At 40.4% G+C, this 22414-nt stretch overlaps 1 protein-coding gene across 1 annotated transcript in view; it reads right to left on the bottom strand.

The window, feature by feature from the left end:
- The window catches only part of LOC139763960 (PDF receptor-like), a 464711-nt gene extending 459381 nt beyond the window's left edge, over positions 1-5330 (bottom strand). Inside the window, exon 1 of the mRNA XM_071690441.1 lies at positions 5028-5330. Within this exon, the coding sequence (XP_071546542.1) occupies positions 5028-5065 (38 nt within the window). The 5' untranslated portion in view covers positions 5066-5330. The remainder of the gene's footprint in view (positions 1-5027) is intronic.
- Positions 5331-22414: the final 17084 nt, after the last annotated feature.

The following is a 22414-nucleotide window of genomic DNA, read 5'->3' as shown; positions in this document are numbered from 1 at the left end:
GAAAGAATCGCCTATCCTACCCACATACACGTGTATATACATACACGTTCACAGACGCACATATGCATACCTATACATTTCAACGTAAACATATATATACATACACAGACATATACATATATACCCATGTACATAATTCATACTTGCTGCCTATATTCATTCCCGTCGCCACCCCGCCACACATGAAATGACAACCCCCTCCCCCAGTGAATCATAGGGTGGGGGAGGGGGCGAAAATTCTGGGAGCCTTGAAGAATGTTTGGAAGTCGAGAACATTATCTCGGAAAGCAAAAATGGGTATGTTTGAAGGAATAGTGGTTCCAACAATGTTGTATGGTTGCGAGGCGTGGGCTATGGATAGAGTTGTGCGCAGGAGGGTGGATGTGCTGGAAATGAGATGTCTGAGGACAATATGTGGTGTGAGGTGGTTTGATCGAGTAAGTAATGTAAGGGTGAGAGAGATGTGTGGAAATAAAAAGAGTGTGGTTGAGAGAGCAGAAGAGGGTGTTTTGAAATGGTTTGGTCACAGGGAGAGAATGAGTGGGGAAAGATTGACCAAGAGGATATATGTGTCAGAGGTGGAGGGAACGAGGAGAAGTGGGAGACCAAATTGGAGGAGGAAAGATGGAGTGAAAAAGATTTTGAGTGATCGGGGCCTGAACATGCAGGAGGGTGAAAGGCGTGCAAGGAATAGAGTGAATTGGAACGATGTGGTATACCGGGGTCGACGTGCTGTCAATGGATTGAACCAGGGCATGTGAAGCGTCTGGGGTAAACCATGCAAAGTGTGTGGGGCCTGGATGTGGAAAGGTAGATGTGGTTTCGGTGCATTATTACATGACAGCTAGAGACTGAGTGTGAACGAATGGGGCCTTTGGTCTTTTTCCTAGCGCTGCCTCGCACACATGAGGGGTGAGGGGGTTGTTTATTCCATGTGTGGCGAGGTGGCGAAGGGAACAAATAAAGGCAGACAGTATGAACTATGTACATGTGTATATATGTATATGTCTGTGTGTGTATATATATGTGTACATTGAGATGTATAGGTATGTATATTGTGCGTGTGTGGACATGTATGTATATACATGTGTATGTGGGCGGGTTGGGCCATTCTTTCGTCTGTTTCCTTGCGCTACCTCGCTAACGCGGGAGACAGCGAGATAGCAAAATACAAAATATATATATATAAATATATATATATATATATATATATATATATATATATATATATATATATATATATATATATATATATATATATATATATATGTGTGTGTGTGTGTGTGTGTGTGTGTGTGTGTGTGTGTGTGTGTGTGTGTGTGTGTGTGTGTGTGTATTATCTCTCCAATCCCTGGTGATAGGGAAGAAAGAATACTTTCCACGCATTCCTCACGTGGCGTAAAAGGCGACTAAAGGGGACGGGAGCGGTGAACTAGAAACCCTCCCCTCCTTCTATTTTAACTTTCTAAAAGGGGAAACAGAAGAAGGAGTCACGCGGGAAGTGCTCAACCTCCACGAAAGGTCAGATTGGGGGTGTCTAAATGTGTGTGGTGGAGGTGTGTGATAGAGTATAAAGAATTAAACTCTTAATTGATATGGGTAAAACTGAAAGTTTATGGAGAGAGATGGGTGATAACTGGTGCATATGCTCCTTTGCAAGAGAAGAAAGAACATCAGAGGCAAGTGTTTTGGGAGCAGCTGAGTGAGTGTGTTAGTAGTTTTGATGCACGAGACCGGGTTATAGTGATGAGTGATTTGAATGCAAAGGTGAGTAATGTGGCAGTTGAGGGAATAATTGGTGTACATGGGGTGTTCAGTGTTGAAAATGGAAATTGTGAAGAGCTTGTAGATTTATGTGCTGATAAAGGACTGGTGATTGGGAATACCTGGTTTAAAAAGCGAGATATACATAAGTATACGTATGTAAGTAGGAGAGATGGCCAGAGAGCGTTATTGGATTACATGTTGATTGATAGGCGCATGAAAGAGAGACCTTTGGATGTTAATGTGCTGAGAAGTGAAACTGGAGCGATTTCTGATCATTATCTTGTGGAGGCGAAGGTGAAGATTTGTATAGGTTTTCAGAAAAGAAGAGAGAATGTTGGGGTGAAGAGAGTGGTGAGAGTAAGTGAGCTTGGAAGGAGACTTGTGAGAGGAAGTACCAGGAGAGATTGAGTACAGAATGGAAAAAAGGTGAGAGCAAAGGATGTAAGGGGAGTGGGGGAGGAATGGGATGTATTTAGGGAAGCAGTATTGTCTTGCGCAAAAGATGCTTGTGGCATGAGAAGCGTGGGAGGTGGGCAGATTAGAAAGGGTAGTTAGTGGTGGGATGAAGAAGTAAGATAATTAGTGAAACAGAAGAGAGAGGCATTTGGACGATTTTTGCAGAGAAATGATGCAAATGAGTGGGAGATTTATAAAAGAAAGAGGCAGGTAGTCAAGAGAAAGGTGTAAGAGGTGAAAAAGAGGGCAAATGAGAGTTGGAGTGAAAGAGTATCATTAAATTTTCGGGAGAATAAAAAGATGTTTTGGAAGGAGGTAAATAAAGTGCGTAAGACAAGGGAGCAAATGGAAACATCAGTGAAGGGGGCTAATGGGGAGGTGATAGCAAGTAGTGGTGATGTGAGAAGGAGATGGAGTGAGTATGTTGAAGGCTTGTTGAATGTGTTTGATGATAGAGTCGCAGAGATAGGGTCTTTTGGTTGAGGTGGTGTGCAAAGTGAGAGGGTTAGGGAGAATGATTTGGTAAACAGAGAAGAGGTAGTGAAAGCTTTGCGGAAGATTAAAGCCGGCAAGGCAGCGAGTTTGGATGGTATTGCAGTGGAATTTATTAAAAAAGGGGTGACTGTATTGTTGACTGGTTGGTAAGGTTAATTAATATGTGTACGACTCATGGTGAGGTGCCTGAGGATTGGCGGAATGCTTGCATAGTACCATTGTACAAAGTGAAAGGAGATAAAAGTGAATGCTCAAATTACAGAGGCATAAATCTATTGAGTATTCCTGGGAAATTTTATGGAAGGATATTGATTGAGAGGGTGAAGTCATGTACAGAGCATCAGATTGGGGAAGAGCAGTGTGGTTTCAGAAATGGTAGAGGAAGTGTGGATCAGGTGTTTGCTTTGAAGAATGTATGTGAGAAATACTTAGAAAAGCAAATGGATTTGTTTGTACTATTTTTGGATCTGGAGAAAGCATATGATAGAGTTGATAGAGATGCTCTGTATAAGTTATTAAGAATATATGGTGTGAGAGGCAAGTTGTTAGAAGCAGTGAAATTTTTTTATCGAGGATGTAAGGCATGTGTACGTGTAGGAAAAGAGGAAAGTGACTGGTTCTCAGTGACTGTTTGTTTGCGGCAGATGTGCATGATGTCTCCATGTTTTTTTGATTTCTTTATGGATGGGGTTGTTTGGGAGGTGAATGCAAGAGTTTTGGAAAGAGGGGCAAATATGCAGTCCGTTATGGCTGAGAGAGCTTGGGGAGTGAATCAATTATAGTTCGCTGATGATACAGCTCTGATTCGGGTGAGAAACTGCAGAGGCAGGAGACTGTGTTTGGTAAAGTGTGTGAAAGAAGAAAGTTAAGAGTAAATGTGAATAAGAGCAAGGTTATTAGGTACAGTAGGGTTGAGTGTCAAGTCAATTGTGAGGTAAGTTTGAATGGAGTAAAGCATGAGGAAGTGAAGTGTTTTAGATGTCTGGGAGTGGATTTGGCAGCGGATGGAACCATGGAATAGGAAGTGAATCATAGGATTAGGGAGGGGGCGAAAGTTCTGGGAGCGTTGAAAAATCTGTGAAAGTCGAGAACGTTATCTTGGAAAGCAAAAATGGGTATATGTGAAGGAATATTTGTTCCAACAATGTTATATGTTTGCGAGGCGTGGGCTATAGATAGAGTTGTGCGGAGGAGGGTTGATGTGCTGGATATGAGATGTTTGAGGACAGTATGTGGTGTGAAGTGGTTTGATTGAGTAAGCAATGAAAGGGTAAGAGAGATGTTTGGTAATAAGAGGAGTGTTGTTGAGAGAGCAGAAGAGGGTGTTTTGAAATTGTTTTTTCACATGGAGAGAATGAGTGAAGAAAGTTTGACAAAGAGGATATATGTGTCAGAGGTGGAGTGAACGCGGAGAAGTGGGAGACCAAACTGGAGGTGGAAAGATGGAGTGAAAAAGATTTTGAGTGATTGGTGCCTGAACATGCAGGAGGGTGAAAGGCGTGCAAGGAATAGAGTTAATTGGAACGATGTGGTATACCGAGGTCGGCGTGCTGTCAGTGGATTGAACCAGGGCATATTAAGCGTCTGGGGTAAACCATGGAAAGTTTTGTGGGGCCAGGATGCGGAAGGGGAGCTGTGGTTTCGGTGCATTATACATGACAGCTAGAGACAGTGTGAACGAATGTGGCCTTTGTTGTGTTTCCCAGCGCTACCTCGCACACATGCGGGGGAGGGGGCTGTCATTTCAAGTGTGGCGGGGTGGCGACGGGAATGAATGTGTATATATGTATATGTCTGTGTATGTATACGTTGAGATGTATAGATATGTATATGTGCGTGTGTGGACGTGTATGTATATACTTGTGTATGTGTGTTGGCTGGGCCATTTTTTCGTCTTGTTTCCTTGTGTTACCTCGATAACGCGGTGTGTGTGTGTGTGTGTGTGTGTGTGTGTGTGTGTGTGTGTGTGTGTGTGTGTGTGTGTGTGTATGTGCGTGTGTGTGTGTGTGTGTGTGTGTGTGTGTGTGTGTGTGTGTGTGTGTGCGTGTGTTTTTCGTTCTTCGTCTGTTTCCTGGCGCCACATCGCAGATGCGGGAAACGGCGATCATGTATACTAGATGAATTGAATAGATAATGAACAAATGAATATATATATATATATATATATATATATATATATATATATATATATATATATATATATATATATATATATATACATCGGTAACTATGTTCTTATGTATTTATTTACTTCTACTGTTAAATTCATTTTTATATTCCAGTAGTTTATGGAGTATATTTATTCTTACCTGATATTGAATATATCCATTTTCTGTTTGCGTTCCATGAATGCAATCTGGCTCGACACTTTATATATCTATATACAACACGTGCAGAATGTATATCATACACTGTTCTTTGTATCGTCCTTGGAAATCATCTGCGAATTATATGACACTGAAAACAACGTACCCGGCACGATGTGTATAGAGAGACATGGTGCGCTATGTTGCGGCTGGTGTGTGTGCGTATGTGTGTGTATGTTAGTGTGTGTGTGTGTGTGTGTCTGTGTGTATGTGCGGGAGTGGCTGCCCAATGACGGCCTCTCTGCTCGGCTGCCTGCCTCCCACTGCTGCAGTTCCCTCCCACTGACTCCGTCCGCCTCTCTCACGCAGCCGTGTACAACGCTCGACAACATAAAACTTTAAGTTGTGCTTCACAGTTTCCGAACTTTCACAGCTGAGTTCTAATGACACCGAGTGTCATTTAAAAGACTGGAATAATCATTGACACTCAACTATAAACTGACTAAATTTTTTTCCCCAGTGGTTAAAGTGTCATGGTGCTTTCATCATTTTATAAAGCTCGTCTTATTAGTATCTTATCTGACAACGTCTAATCTATCCATGAGAAGATCTTAGTTCATTGGTTCTTCCTTTTCAGCTAGAGTCATCGCTCAGAAAGGTAAAAGTGTTTGTGTCTCAATTTACGAACAAATGATAAATTCTTAACCAAATTTGTGGTCATCCTTTTATTTTTGATGTTGAGGCTCCAGTCACATCAAGGTCGGGCCTTAATTAGAATGTAGAGAGAATTACACAAGAGGAAAAAGAAAAGACAATGGAAGTATTTACGAAGTTTGGAGAAAGTGAAAAACATGTCTTTTGAAATGTGCCAAGTCATAGTTACTGGGAAAGACATGAGAAGGTATAGAGTTCCTCAGCTTCGACGTGTAGGTAAAGAAGCAGGTATCAAAATGACCTACCCTTGAGTTGCCGATGGCCACATGGTAATCAAGTGACGCAGCAGCTTGCCTAGTACTGCGTGGTGTAACTAGTGGTGGAGGCACACAAGCAACCAGTTCTCGAGAGCAAAAACCAAAGTAATACCTGTAGAAGAGGGAAAGTGAACCAACATTACGGCATAGGGAAAGTTGGTCAAGTTTGGAAGTTGGCCTTTGACAATTTATAAGTCGGATCCCTTTTAATTCAACTCTGTCAAGTAAGGATACAGAGCTAAAGCCACCCCAAATATGAGAGCAGTACTCCATACAAAGACGAATCAATCCCTTGTATTAACGGAGCAAATGTTCAGAAGAGAAGTTTCGACATGTAAACAGGACACCCAGTTTCTCAGAGGCAGACTTACCTATTCTTGTAATGTGGGGTTGCCAAGAAGAACTGGATGTTACAGTAATACCCAGTATATTCACTGAGTCAAGAGGTGGAGTTATAGAACCGTCAAAGAAGAGACGAAAGTTGTGAGGAGTTTTTGATAGAGAGATGGGTAGAAACTGAGTCTTGGAAGCATTAAACTTAACAAGACTATGTGTACACCACTGAGGTATCCTGTCCAAGTCTGAGTTTATTGAGGAAGCTGTGTCAAGACGAGATGCAGGTCCAGTGAGAGAAGAAGGAGCAGAATTGAAGGATGTAGATATATGCAGTCGTCAGTATACGAATAATGTTTGCATCATTTACTTTCCACATCCTTTGATTATCTTTTTGTTTAAATAGGATTTTTATTTCTGGAAGAGGAATCAGAGGGAAATAGTAAATATACAAAATAAGTTGTATGATGAGATGTTTGAGGACAATGTGTGGTGTGAGGTGGTTTGATCGAGTAAGTAACGTAAGGGTAAGAGAGATGTGTGGAAATAAAAAGAGCGTGGTTGAGAGAGCAGAAGAGGGTGTTTTGAAATGGTTTGGGCACATGGAGAGAATGAGTGAGGAAAGATTGACCAAGAGGATATATGTGTCGGAGGTGGAGGGAACGAGGAGAAGAGGGAGACCAAATTGGAGGTGGAAAGATGGAGTGAAAAAGATTTTGTGTGATCGGGGCCTGAACATGCAGGAGGGTGAAAGGAGGGCAAGGAATAGAGTGAATTGGAGCGATGTGGTATACCGGGGTTGACGTGCTGTCAGTGGATTGAATCAAGGCATGTGAAGCGTCTGGGGTAAACCATGGAAAGCTGTGTAGGTATGTATATTTGCGTGTGTGGACGTATGTATATACATGTGTATGGGGGTGGGTTGGGCCATTTCTTTCGTCTGTTTCCTTGCGCTACCTCGCAAACGCGGGAGACAACGACAAAGCAAAAAAAAAAAAAAAAGAAAAAAAAAAGTTGTATAATAAGCAAAGGAAGATTCATGGTAAAGTGCTCAATTTACATAAGGTATTTCTATCAATAAAGTTGAAACACCAAGAATTCCAAACATTAACGTTGTTATGTGATTGTCCATCTGTGACCATGGCAAGAGAGACATTTTCATGTAACTGATGTATATAAGAAAACAACAATTTTAAAGCAAACAGTAACACACACACACACACACACACACACACACTCTAAAGGGCCCGAGTTCGAATCAAACAGAGAGCAGGCGCTCACAGCCATCCCAGCTGTTCATCCTCCCCGATGGGGAGAATGAGCAGCCTTCATGTTCATCGTTGTTCAACAAACATATAGATCCCAGCCTTCATGTTCATCCTCCCCGATGGGGCTGGTGTATGGTGGACACCTGGTCTAGGTGTGCGTACGTGTGTATTTATTCATTTATTATACTTTGTCGCTGTCAACCGCGTTAGCGAGGTAGCGCAAGGAAACAGACGAAAGAATGGCTCAACCCACCCACATACGCTTGTAGATACATACACGTCCACACACGCACATATACATACGTATGCACTCAACGTATACATATATATACACACACACTGACATATACATATGTACACATGTACATGATTCATACTGTCTGCACTTATTCATTCTCGTTGCCACCCGCCACACATGAAATGACAACCCCCTCCCCCCGCATGTGCGCGAGGTAGCGCTAGGAAAAGACAACAAAGACCACATTCGTTCACACTCAGCCTCTAGCTGTCATGAATAATGCACCGAAACCACAGCTCCCTTTCCACATCCAGGCCCCACAGAACTTTCCATGGTTTACGCCAGACGCTTCACATGCCTTGGTTCAATCCATTGACAGCACGTCGACCCCGGTATGCCACGTCGTTCCAATTCACTCTATTCCTTGCACGCCTTTCACCCTCCTGCATGCTCAGGCACTGATCACTCAAAATCTTTTTCACTCCATCTTTCCACCTCCAATTTGGTCTCCCACTTCTCCTCGTTCCCTCCACCTCTGACACATATATCCTCTTGGCCAATCTTTCCTCACTCATTCTCTCCATGTGACCAAACCATTTCAAAACACCCTCTTCTGCTCACTCAACCACACTCTTTTTATTACCACACATCTCTCTTAGCCTTTCATTACTTATTTGATCAAACCACCTCACACCACACATTGTCCTCAAACATCTCATTGCCAGCACATCCACCCTCCTCCGCACAACTCTATCTATAGCCCACGCCTCGCAACCATATAACATTGTTGGAACCACTATTCCTTCAAACATACCCATTTTTGCTTTCCAAGATAACGTTCTCGACTTCCACGCATTTTTTAACGCTCCCAGAGCTTTCGCCCTCTCCCCCACCCTATGATTCACTTCCACTTCCATGGTTCCATCCGATGCCAAATCCACTCCCAGATATCAAAAACACTTCACTTCCTCCAGTTTTTCTCCATTCAAACTTACCTCCCAATTGACTTGTCCCTCAACCCTACTGTACCTAATAACATTGCTCTTATTCACATTTTACTCTCAGTTTTCTTCTTTCACACACTTTACCAGACTCAGTCACCAGCCTCTGCAGTTTCTCACCCGAATCAGCCACCGGCGCTGTATCATCAGCGAACAACAACTGACTCACTTCCCAAGCTCTCTCATCCACAACAGACTGCATACTTGCCCTCTTTCCAAAACTCTTGCATTCACCTCCCTAACAACCCATCCATAAACAAATTAAACAACCATGGAGACATCACGCACTCCCTGCCGCAAACCTACATTCACTGAGAGCCAATTACTTTCCTCTCTCCCTACACGTACACATGCCTTACATCCTCGATAAAAACTTTTCACTGCTTCTAACAACTTTCCTCCCACACAATATATTCTTAATACCTTCCACAGAGCATCGCTATCAACTCTATCAACGTATGTATGTTTACATAATGTAAGATTTGGTATATACACAAGGCTAAGAGACAGAGTAACACAAGTGTAAAACTCTCATGTAATGTATAAATGTATCATATTTTCTAGTTACAAATCTATCATGTGTGATGGTTTCTCTGCATAGTTATTGTAAACTCATTATTCTCACCTAGGATAACAATAAAGATCATATAACAAAGTTATTTAAGCTCTTGAAATCCACGTAGCTGTTGGTCTCACTAGTGGACTCTGGCGGTTGTAATGATCGTCTATGACGTCAAACGGGCTCCTGACCAATCATAAGCATTGTTTTCGTCACTCATCCGAAACCATTATTCTACTCATTGGGATAACTAAATTGAAGACAGTGTTCTCCCTAGCAGATTTTCAGTACATTTCAAAATGCATCAAAGATTACTGGAATGTTATGTGCTCCCAAGTGGATATATTTCAACAAACGTTACTGGAATGTTATGTGCTCCCAAGTGGATATATTTCAACAAACGTTACTGGAATGTTGTGTGCTCCCAAGTGGATATATTTCAACAAAAGCACAAATCCAACACTATAAGCAAAAGCTGGAGATCGAGGTCGCGCTTTGACGTTTCAAACACAGTCGAATGCCAGATAGACAGTGGTCATGGCGGCCTCTACAGGACGTGTTCGCCGGTGGCAACGTTTGTGGCGTTCCATTTTGTCAAGGAAGAAACATATAGATCCCAGCCTTCATGTTCATCACTGTTCAACAAACATATAGATCACAGGCTTCATGTTCATCACTGTTCAACAAACATAGAGATCCCAGCCTTCATGTTCATCACTGTTCAACAAACATAGAGATCCCAGCCTTCATGTTCATCACTGTTCAACAAACATATAGATCCAAGCCTTCATGTTCATCACTGTTCAACAAACATATAGATCCAAGCCTTCATGTTCATCACTGTTCAACAAACATATAGATCCAAGCCTTCATGTTCATCACTGTTCAACAAACATAGAGATCCCAGCCTTCATGTTCATCACTGTTCAACAAACATATAGATCCAAGCCTTCATGTTCATCACTGTTCAACAAACATATAGATCCAAGCTTTCATGTTCATCACTGTTCAACAAACATAGAGATCCCAGCCTTCATGTTCATCACTGTTCAACAAACATATAGATCCAAGCCTTCATGTTCATCACTGTTCAACAAACATATAGATCCAAGCCTTCATGTTCATCACTGTTCAACAAACATAGAGATCCCAGCCTTCATGTTCATCATTGTTCACCAAACATATAGATCCCAGCCTTCATGTTCATCATTGTTCAACAAACATATATATCCCAGCTTTCATGTTCATCACTGTTCAACAAACATGTAGATCCCAGCTTTCATGTTCATTGTTCAACAAATAAATAGATCCCAGCCTTCATGTTCATCACTGTTCAACAAACATATAGATTTTATCCTTCATCTTCATCGTTGTTCAACAAACATATAGATCCCAGCCTTCATGTTCATCGTTGTTCAACAAACATATAGATCCCAGCCTTCATGTTCATCACTGTTCAACAAACATATAAATCACAGGCTTCATGTTCATCACTGTTCAAAAAACATAGATCTTAGCCTTCATGTTCACCATTGTTCAACAAACATATAGATCCCAGCCTTCATGTTAATCGTTGTTCAACAAACATATAGATCCCAGCCTTCATGTCCATCGTTGTTCAACACACATATAGATCTCTCAGCCTTCATGTTCATCATTGTTCAACAAACATAGATCCCAGCCTTCATGTTCATCGTTGTTCAACAAACAGTGAGTGGTATTACAGAAGTAAGTGCAGAGGTCAGCTGTGCACGAGATGTTGAAGCAATACATGGGCCAGAGGGACCAGCAGCTTCTGGTGTTGTTAAGATATTGGACACTTCAGTGTCACTAAAGTTAACAAGAAGTTAACTGAGATAATTGCTATAATTCTCTAAGTAATTCCCCTGCTGTGGTTTCATATCATAAACTGATGACATATTTCAAAGCAGAACATATTTCAAATGCAGAACGGTTAGGTAGTTTATATGTACCATCACCATAAGTTTGCATGTACCATCATCAGATTAGTTCATATGTATCATCATCAGATAAGTTTATATGTATCATCATCAGATCAGTTTATATGTCATATAACAAGATTAGTTTATATGTATCATCATCAGATAAGTTTATATGTATCATCATCAGATCAGTTTATATGCATCATCATCAAATCAGTTTACATACACCATCATCAGATCAGATTATATGTATCATCATCAGATCAGTTTATATGTATCATCATCAGATCAGCTTATATGTATCATCATCAGATCAGCTTATATGTATCATCATCAGATCAGTTTATATGTATCATCATCAGATCAGTTTATATGTATCATCATCAGATCTGCTTATATGTACCATCATCAGATCAGTTTATATGTACCATCATCAGATCAGTTTGTATGTATCATCATGAGATCAGTGTGTGTATCATCATCAGATCAGTTTATATGTATCATCATCAGATCAGCTTATATGTACCATCATCAGATCAGTTTATATGTATCATCATCAGATCAGATTATATGTATCATCATCAGATCAGTTTATATGTGCCATCATCAGATCAGTTTATATGTATCATCATCAGATCAGATTATATGTATCATCATGAGATCAGTTATATGTACATCATCAGATCAGTTTATATGTAGCATCATCAGATCAGTTTATATGTATCATCATCAGATCAGTTTATATGTATCATCATCAGATCAGTTTATATGTATCATCATCAGATCAGTTTATATGTATCATCATCAGATCAGTTTATATGTATCATCATCAGATCAGTTTATATGTATCATCATCAGATCAGTTTATATGTATCATCATCAGATCAGTTTATATGTATCATCATCAGATCAGTTTATATGTATCATCATCAGATCAGTTTATATGTATCATCATCAGATCAGTTTATATGTATCATCATCAGATCAGTTTATATGTATCATCATCAGATCAGTTTATATGTATCATCATCAGATCAGTTTATATGTATCATCATCAGATCAGTTTATATGTATCATCATCAGATCAGTTTATATGTATCATCATCAGATCAGTTTATATGTATCATCATCAGATCAGTTTATATGTATCATCATCAGATCAGTTTATATGTATCATCATCAGATCAGTTTATATGTATCATCATCAGATCAGTTTATATGTATCATCATCAGATCAGTTTATATGTATCATCATCAGATCAGTTTATATGTACCATCATCAGATCAGTTTTATATGTATCATCATCAGATCAGTTTATATGTATCATCATCAGATCAGTTTATATGTATCATCATCAGATCAGTTTATATGTATCATCATCAGATCAGTTTATATGTATCATCATCAGATCAGTTTATATGTATCATCATCAGATCAGTTTATATGTATCATCATCAGATCAGTTTATATGTACCATCATCAGATCAGTTTATATGTATCATCATCAGATCAGTTTATATGTATCATCATCAGATCAGTTTATATGTACCATCATCAGATCAGTTTATATGTGCCATCATCAGATCAGTTTATATGTATCATCATCAGATCAGATTATATGTATCATCATCAGATCAGTTTATATGTATCATCATCAGATCAGTTTATATGTATCATCATCAGATCAGATTATATGTATCATCATCAGATCAGTTTATATGTATCATCATCAGATCAGTTTATATGTATCATCATCAGATCAGTTTATATGTATCATCATCAGATAAGTTTATATGTATCATCATCAGATCAGTTTATATGAACTATCATCAGATCAGTTTATATGTGCCATCATCAGATCAGTTTATATGTATCATCATCAGATAAGTTTATATGTATCATCATCAGATCAGTTTATATGAACTATCATCAGATCAGTTTATATGTGCCATCATCAGATCAGTTTATATGTATCATCATCAGATCAGATTATATGTATCATCATCAGATCAGTTTATATGTATCATCATCAGATCAGTTTATATGTATCATCATCTGATCAGTTTATATGTATCATCATCAGATCAGTTTATATGTATCATCATCTGATCAGTTTATATGTATCATCATCAGATCAGTTTATATGTATCATCATCAGATCAGTTTATATGTACCATCATCAGATCAGTTTATATGTATCATCATCAGATCAGTTTATATGTATCATCATCAGATCAGTTTATATGTACCATCATCAGATCAGTTTATATGTACCATCATCAGATCAGTTTATATGTACCATCATCAGATCAGTTTATATGTACCATCATCAGATCAGTTTATATGTACCATCATCAGATCAGTTTATATGTATCATCATCAGATGGTGTTTTTATTGTCTTACTTTTTATGGAAGAAAAATTTGAAGTGACTTTATCAAGTGTTCCACGTACCGGAAATGATGGAGACATTTCAAACAACCATTTTACAACCAATATGTCTCATGTCAAATATGTCCCATGTCAAATATGTCCCATGTCAAATATGTCCCATGTCAAATATGCCCCATGTCAAATATGTCCCATGTCAAATATGCCCCATGTCAAATATGTCCCATGTCAAATTTACCCCATGTCAAATATGTTCCATGTCAAATATGTTCCATGTCAAATATGTCCCATGTTAAATATGCCCCATGTCAAATATGTCCCATGTCAAATATGCCCCATGTCAAATATGTCCCATGTCAAATATGCCCCATGTCAAATATGTCCCATGTCAAATTTACCCCATGTCAAATATGTCCCATGTCAAATATGTTCCATGTCAAATATGTCCCATGTCAAATATGCCCCATGTCAAATATGTCCCATGTCAAATATGCCCCATGTCAAATATGTCCCATGTCAAATTTACCCCATGTCAAATATGTTCCATGTCAAATATGTTCCATGTCAAATATGTCCCATGTTAAATATGTCCCACGTCAAATATGCCCCATGTTAAATATGTCCCATGTCAAATTTACCCCATGTCAAATATGTCTCATGTCCATTTCCACAATGCCACAATATCCTTGATCTAATCGTCGATAACTAATGCAGAATAGAATTTACGGAACTGTCAGGATAATGAACGAAACCATAAGACACAAGGACCAACCTCACTCACGCAGGCACGCACGCACTCACGAACGCACTCACGAACGCACTCACGCACCCATGTACCCACGCACGCACTCACGAACGCACTCAGGCACGCACGCACTCACGAACGCACTCACGAACGCACTCACGAACGCACTCACGAACGCACTCACGCACCCACGTACCCACGCACGCACTCACGAACGCACTCACGCACCCACGTACCCACGCACGCACTCACGAACGCACTCACGCAGGCACGCACCCACGCACGCACTCACGCAGGCACGCACGCAATAGCAAATATAAGAAGGTCGGTCATTTGGATTATTTTCCTTCATATTCTGCAAAGTTTGTAAATAAACGTGAAAATGAGTTTTTCTTCACTTCTTCCCAGATCATTATCGTGTACGAGAATCTGAATAACCAAATGGCGAATATACATTATTAATCATCAATAATTAAACATTTGTGGTCAGCTAAACTACTGGAACACTTGAAGCACCAGCAAACGACACAAGTGTAGCAGACGACGACCACACGACGGTCAAGCAGACGACACAAGTATAGCAGACAACACATTGTTTACCACGGGCTTCCATAGCAACGTATCGTGACGTGTTAGTGACGTCATGGTATTACAGTCAACAGAGAGCTACACTGGGTACGACATTGCTTATGAAGCAAAGGTGAAGTTGCGCATCATCTAGTTGCAGGATCTTCAGGTTAGAATGACAAGGAATATGAAACGCCTCTGGTGTTGTCATAAACAAATTTATCATTTGGATGCTGAATATTTACAATGTCCAAAAAATCTTTGATTTCTTCCTTACATCTGGATATTAGAGAGAGAGAGAGAGAGAGAGAGAGAGAGAGAGAGAGAGAGAGAGAGAGAGAGAGAGAGAGAGAGAGAGAGAGAGCTGTCTTCACAACACCGGTGTATCAACAGGTATATAACCCACAACAAAATTTGAATAATTCGTCACATAGGTTTAATATCCACTTCGATACACTAGAATATTCACAGATTATCATTTATCAGGTAAAGGGATTAGTTTTATTAGCATAGCCGGGGGAACAAACCGATTTCTTCTTCATATGGACCAGCCCTCCTTCACAAGATCAAGATGTTCTCTGTGAGAGTATTACACTGTGGCTCAGGATGACAGTTATCTGGCTCACCAGATCCGTCTCTCTGGAGGAAGTTGTTACAACTTATTAAGACTTATTACAAGGTAGTTTTCCAGCACCAAGACAACTGTTGGTTGTCTTAGGTTTCAAGATAGGAGATCCAGTCTCCGTGTGATCATCCAGTGTCTGTGTCTCGTCCATGCAGCGGTTGAGTCGCTGTATCGCTGTCTGTTTCGCTGTCTGTATCGCTGTATCGCTGTCTGTATTCACACTTATGACCAAAAACGAAACACATTCAGACCACACAGGGTTGTCTAAACCAATACCTTAGCCAGTTTAGGAACTTCTGAATAATACCATTAACAATGACGTGGACAATTTATATAATTTGATTCAGCATCTTCAGAGAGGGATGCAGACGCCTGAGGTAAATGGATTCATAACATCTACTAATAATGAACTAAAGGTATTACTGTAGCTACCTCACCTGTTTACATTAGTATACTTCCTCTTCAGTTATTCTATTCGCCGCCATGTCCACTCCCAGGTATCTAAAACATTTCTCTTCCTCCATTTTTTCTGCATTCAAACTTACACCAAAAAAACAAGTCCCTCAACCCTTCTAAACCTGACAACCTTGCTTTCATTCACATTTACTCTCAATTTTTTCCTTTATCATACTCTCGAGAATTCAGTCACAGACTTCTGCAGCTTCTCACTCGACTCTGCCACAAGTACTGCATCATCAACGAACAACAACTGACTCACTTCTTAGGCCTCTCATCCACAATACTCCATATTCGCGCCCTTCCACAAAACTTTCACTTCACCTTACTCACCATCCCTTTCATAAACAAATTACACCATGGGGACATCACACACCCCTCCCGCAGACCAAATTTCACTTGGAACCATTCATTCTCCTTTCTTCCCACTCGTATACAAGCCTTACACCCTAGCAGCTTTTCTCCCCTACCGTGTATATATGTGTACGTGTGTAAAATACTCAGGGTAACGGAAACGGATGGATTAATATGTGACCTTTATGGATCTGGAACAAGCATATGATAGGGTTGATTGAGATGATTTGTGGAAGGTCATCATATGTAAGTTTCTGAGCTCGTTTTTGGTCACCTGACACATGGCTTTGGTCACCCGACCTTTTGATGACACGTATCTCTGGTCATATTCTTACTTGACCTTATCGAATAACCCCTCACTTGATGAAGTCCTGTGCCTTTCATCATTATGTATATATATATATATATATATATATATATATATATATATATGCTTTTTTTTTTTTTTGCTTTGTCGCTGTCTCCCGCGTTTGCGAGATAGCGCAAGGAAACAGACGAAAGAAATGGCCCAACCCACCCTCATACACATGTATATACATACGTCCACACAGGCAAATATACATACCTACACAGTTTTCCATGGTTTACCCCAGACGCTTTACATGCCCTGATTCAATCCACTGACAGCACGTCAACCCCATTATACCACATCGATCCAATTCACTCTATTCCTTGCACGCCTTTCACCCTCCTGCATGTTCAGGCCCCGATCACACAAAATCTTTTTCACTCCATCTTTCCACCTTCAATTTGGTCTCCCACTTCTCCTCGTTCCCTCCACCTCCGACACATATATCCTCTTGGTCAATCTTTCCTCACTCATTCTCTCCATGTGCCCAAACCATTTCAAAACACCATCTTCTGCTCTCTCAACCACGCTCTTTTTATTTCCACACATCTCTCTTACCCTTACGTTACTTACTCGATCAAACCACCTCACACCACACATTGTCCTCAAACATCTCATTTCCAGCACATCCATCCTCCTGCGCACAACTCTATCCATAGCCCACGCCTCGCAACCATACAACATTGTTGGAACCACTATTCCATCAAACATGCCCATTTTTGCTTTCCGAGATAATGTTCTCCACTTCCACACATTCTTCAAGGCTCCCAGAATTTTCGCCCCCTCCCCCACACTATGATCCACTTCTGCTTCCATGGTTCCATCCGCTGCCAGATCCACTCCCAGATATCTAAAACACTTTACTTCCTCCAGTTTTTCTCCATTCAAACTTACCTCCCAATTGACTTGACCCTCAACCCTACTGTACCTAATTACCTTGCTCTTATTCACACATACTCTTAACTTTCTTTTTTCACACACTTTACCAAACTGAGTCACCAGCTTCTGCAGTTTCTCACATGAATCAGCCACCAGCGCTGTATCATCAGCGAACAACAACTGACTCACTTCCCAAGCTCTCTCATCCCCAACAGACTTCATACTTGCCCATCTTTCCAAAACTCTTGCATTCACCTCCCTAACAACCCCATCCATAAACAAATTAAACAACCATGGAGACATCACACACCCCTGCCGCAAACCTACATTCACTGAGAACCAATCACTTTCCTCTCTTCCTACACGTACACATGACTTACATCCTCGATAAAAACTTTTCACTGCTTCTAACAACTTGCCTCCCACACCATATATTCTTAATACCTTCCACAGAGCATCTCTATCAACTCTATCATATGCCTTCTCCAGATCCATAAATGCTATATACAAATCCATTTGCTTTTCTAAGTATTTCTCACATACATTCTTCAAAGCATACACCTGATCCACACATCCTCTACCACTTCTGAAACCACACTGCTCTTCCCCAATCTGATGCTCTGTACATGCCTTCACCCTCTCAATCAATACCCTCACATATAATTTACCAGGAATACTCAACAAACTTATACCTCTGTAATTTGAGCACTCATTCTTATATTTATATATATATATATATATATATATATATATATATATATATATATATATATATATATATATATATATATATATATTGGGCCATTTCTTTCGTCTGTTTTCTTGCGCTCCTCGCAAACGCGGGAGACAGCGACAAAGAAAAAAAAAAGAAAATATATATATATATATATATATATATATATATATATATATATATATATATATATATATATATATATATATTAATATATTTTCTTTTTTTTTTTTTTGGTTTGTCGCTGTCTCCCGCGTTTGCGAAGTAGCGCAAGAAAACAGACGAAAGAAATGGCCCAACCCACCCCCATATATACATACGTCCACACCCGCAAATATACATACCTACACAGCTTTCCATGGTTTACCCCAGACGCTTCACATGCCCTATTTCAATCCACCGACAGCACGTCAACCCCGGTATACCACATCGATCCAATTCACTCTATTCCTTGCCCTCCTTTCACCCTCCTGCATGTTCAGGCCCCGATTACACAAAATCTTTTTCATTCCATCTTTCCACCTCCAAGTTGGTCTCCCACTTCTCCTCGTTCCCTCCACCTCCGACACATATATCCTCTTGGTCAATCTTTCCTCACTCATTCTCTCCATGTGCCCAAACCATTTCAAAACACCCTCTTCTGCTCTCTCAACCACGCTCTTTTTATTTCCACACATCTCTCTTACCCTTACGTTACTTACTCGATCAAACCACCTCACACCACACATTGTCCTCAAACATCTCATTTCCAGCACATCCATCCTCCTGCGCACAACTCTATCCATAGCCCACGCCTCACAACCATACAACATTGTTGGAACCACTATTCCTTCAAACATACCAATTTTTGCTTTCCGAGATAATGTTCTCGACTTCCACACATTCTTCAAGGCTCCCAGGTTTTTCGCCCCCTCCCCCACCCTATGATCCACTTCCGTTTCCATGGTTCCATCCACTGCCAGGTCCACTCCCAAATATCTAAAACACTTTACTTCCTCCAGTTTTTCTCCATTCAAACTTACCTCCCAATTGACTTGACCCTCAACCCTACTGTACCTAATTACCTTGCTCTTATTCACATTCACTCTTAACTTTCTTCTTTCACACACTTTACCAAACTCAGTCACCAGCTTCTGCAGTTTCTTACATGAATCAGCCACCAGCGCTGTATCATCAGCGAACAACAACTGACTCACTTCCCAAGCTCTCTCATCCCCAACAGACTTCATACTTGCCCCTCTTTCCAAAACTCTTGCATTCACCTCCCTAACAACCCCATCCATAAACAAATCAAACAACCATGGAGACATCACACACCCCTGCCGCAAACCTACATTCACTGAGAACCAATCACTTTCCTCTCTTCCTACACGTACACATGACTTACATCCTCGATAAAAACTTTTCACTGCTTCTAACAACTTGCCTCCCACACCATATATTCTTAATACCTTCCACAGAGCATCTCTATCAACTCTATCATATGCCTTCTCCAGATCCATAAATGCTACATACAAATCCATTTGCTTTTCTAAGTATTTCTCACATACATTCTTCAAAGCAAACACCTGATCCACACATCCTCTACCACTTCTGAAACCACACTGCTCTTCCCCAATCTGATGCTCTGGACATGCCTTCACCCTCTCAGTCAATACCCTCCCATATAATTTACCAGGAATACTCAACAAACTTATACCTCTGTAATTTGAGCACTCACTCTTATCCCCTTTGCCTTTGTACAATGGCACTATGCACGCATTCCGCCAATCCTCAGGCACCTCACCCTGAATCATACATACATTAAATAACCTTACCAACTAGTCAATAATACAGTCACCCCCTTTTTTAATAAATTCCACTGCAATACCATCCAAACCTGCTGCCTTGCCGGCTTTCATCTTCCGCAAAGCTTTTACTACCTCTTCTCTGTTTACCAAATCATTTTCCCTAACCCTCTCACTTTGCACACCACCTCGACCAAAACACCCTATATCTGCCACTGTATCATCAAACACATTCAACAAACCTTCAAAATACTCACTCCATCTCCTTCTCACATCACCACTACTTGTTATCACCTCCCCATTTGCGCCCTTCACTGAAGTACCCATTTGCTCCCTTGTCTTACGCACTTTAATTACCTCCTTCCAGAACATCTTTTTATTCTCCCTAAAATTTAATGATACTCTCTCACCCCAACTCTCATTTGCCCTTTTTTTCACCTCTTGCACCTTTCTCTTGACCTCCTGTCTCTTTCTTTTATACATCTTCCACTCAATTGCATTTTTTCACTGCAAAAATCGTCCAAATGCCTCTCTCTTCTCTTTCACTAATACTCTTACTTCTTCATCCCACCACTCACTACCCTTTCTAATCAACCCACCTCCCACTCTTCTCATGCCACAAGCATCTTTTGCGCAATCCATCACTGATTCCCTAAATACATCCCATTCCTCCCCCACTCCCCTTACTTCCATTGTTCTCACCTTTTTCCATTCTGTACTCAGTCTCTCCTGGTACTTCCTCACACAGGTCTCCTTCCCAAGCTCACTTACTCTCACCACCCTCTTCACCCCAACATTCACTCTTCTTTTCTGAAAACCCTTACAAATCTTCACCTTAGCCTCCACAAGATAATGATCAGACATCCCTCCAGTTGCACCTCTCAGCACATTAACATCCAAAAAGTCTCTCTTTCGCACGCCTGTCAATTAACACGTGATCCAATAACGCTCTCTGGCCATCTCTTCTACTTACATAAGTATACTTATGTATATCTCGCTTTTTAAACCAGGTATTCCCAATCATCAGTCCTTTTTCAGCACATAAATCTACAAGCTCTTCACCATTTCCATTTACAACACTGAACACCCCATGTATACCAATTATTCCCTCAACTGCCACATTACTCACCTTTGCATTCAAATCACCCATCACTATAACCCGGTCTCGTGCATCAAAACCACTAACACACTCATTCAGCTGCTCCCAAAACACTTGCCTCTCATGATCTTTCTTCTCATGCCCAGGTGCATATGCACCAATAATCACCCACATCTCTCCATCAACCTTCAGTTTTACCCATATTAATCGAGAATTTACTTTCTTACATTCTATCACATACTCCCACAACTCCTGTTTCAGGAGTATTGCTACTCCTTCCCTTGCTCTTGTCCTCTCACTAACCCCTGACTTTACTCCCCAGACATTCCCAAACCACTCTTCCCCTTTACCCTTGAGCTTCGTTTCACTCAGAGCCAAAACATCCAGGTTCCTTTCCTCAAACATACTACCTATCTCTCCTTTTTTCACATCTTGGTTACATCCACACACATTTAGGCACCCCACTCTGAGCCTTCGAGGAGGATGAGCACTCCCCGCGTGACTCCTTCTTCTGTTTCCCATTTTAGAAAGTTAATACAAGGAGGGGAGGATTTCTGGCCCCCCGCTCCCGTCCCCTCTAGTCGCTTTCTACGACACGCGAGGAATACGTGGGAAGTATTCTTTCACCCCTATCCCCAGGGATAATATACATATATATATATATACATATACACATACACACACATACACATACATACGCACATATACACACACACATATACATATATATATATATATGAAAAATGTAAGAAACAATTTAGAAAACTGAAACTTCTAGCTTGAAATGAATGAAAAAATGAATGTCACATAATGGTTCAACCTCTGGCTATGGAAAAGGAAATGTATAATTTATTTACACAAACGTCAATAGCAGTTCTCATCAATTTAACCACTGTATCAATAAGCTTCAATGTCTAAGCTACATTTTTTCCAATTTCACTATTTTCTTGTCAAAGCACCATGTATGAAAACTATCACTCCAGTAACACAACTATAAACATTTACTTCCCCTTTAAAAAAAGTTCTGGGGAAGTCTGTCTCGATACACTGCGGGAAACTCTTCCACCTGGCGAGGTTTGTGTTGCAATGGTT

The sequence above is a fragment of the Panulirus ornatus genome, chromosome 48 (assembly GCF_036320965.1).
Source record: "Panulirus ornatus isolate Po-2019 chromosome 48, ASM3632096v1, whole genome shotgun sequence".
Lineage (NCBI taxonomy): Eukaryota > Metazoa > Arthropoda > Malacostraca > Decapoda > Palinuridae > Panulirus > Panulirus ornatus.
The sequence above is the reverse complement of the archived record's forward strand: the minus strand, read 5'-3'. Positions and strand labels throughout refer to the sequence as shown.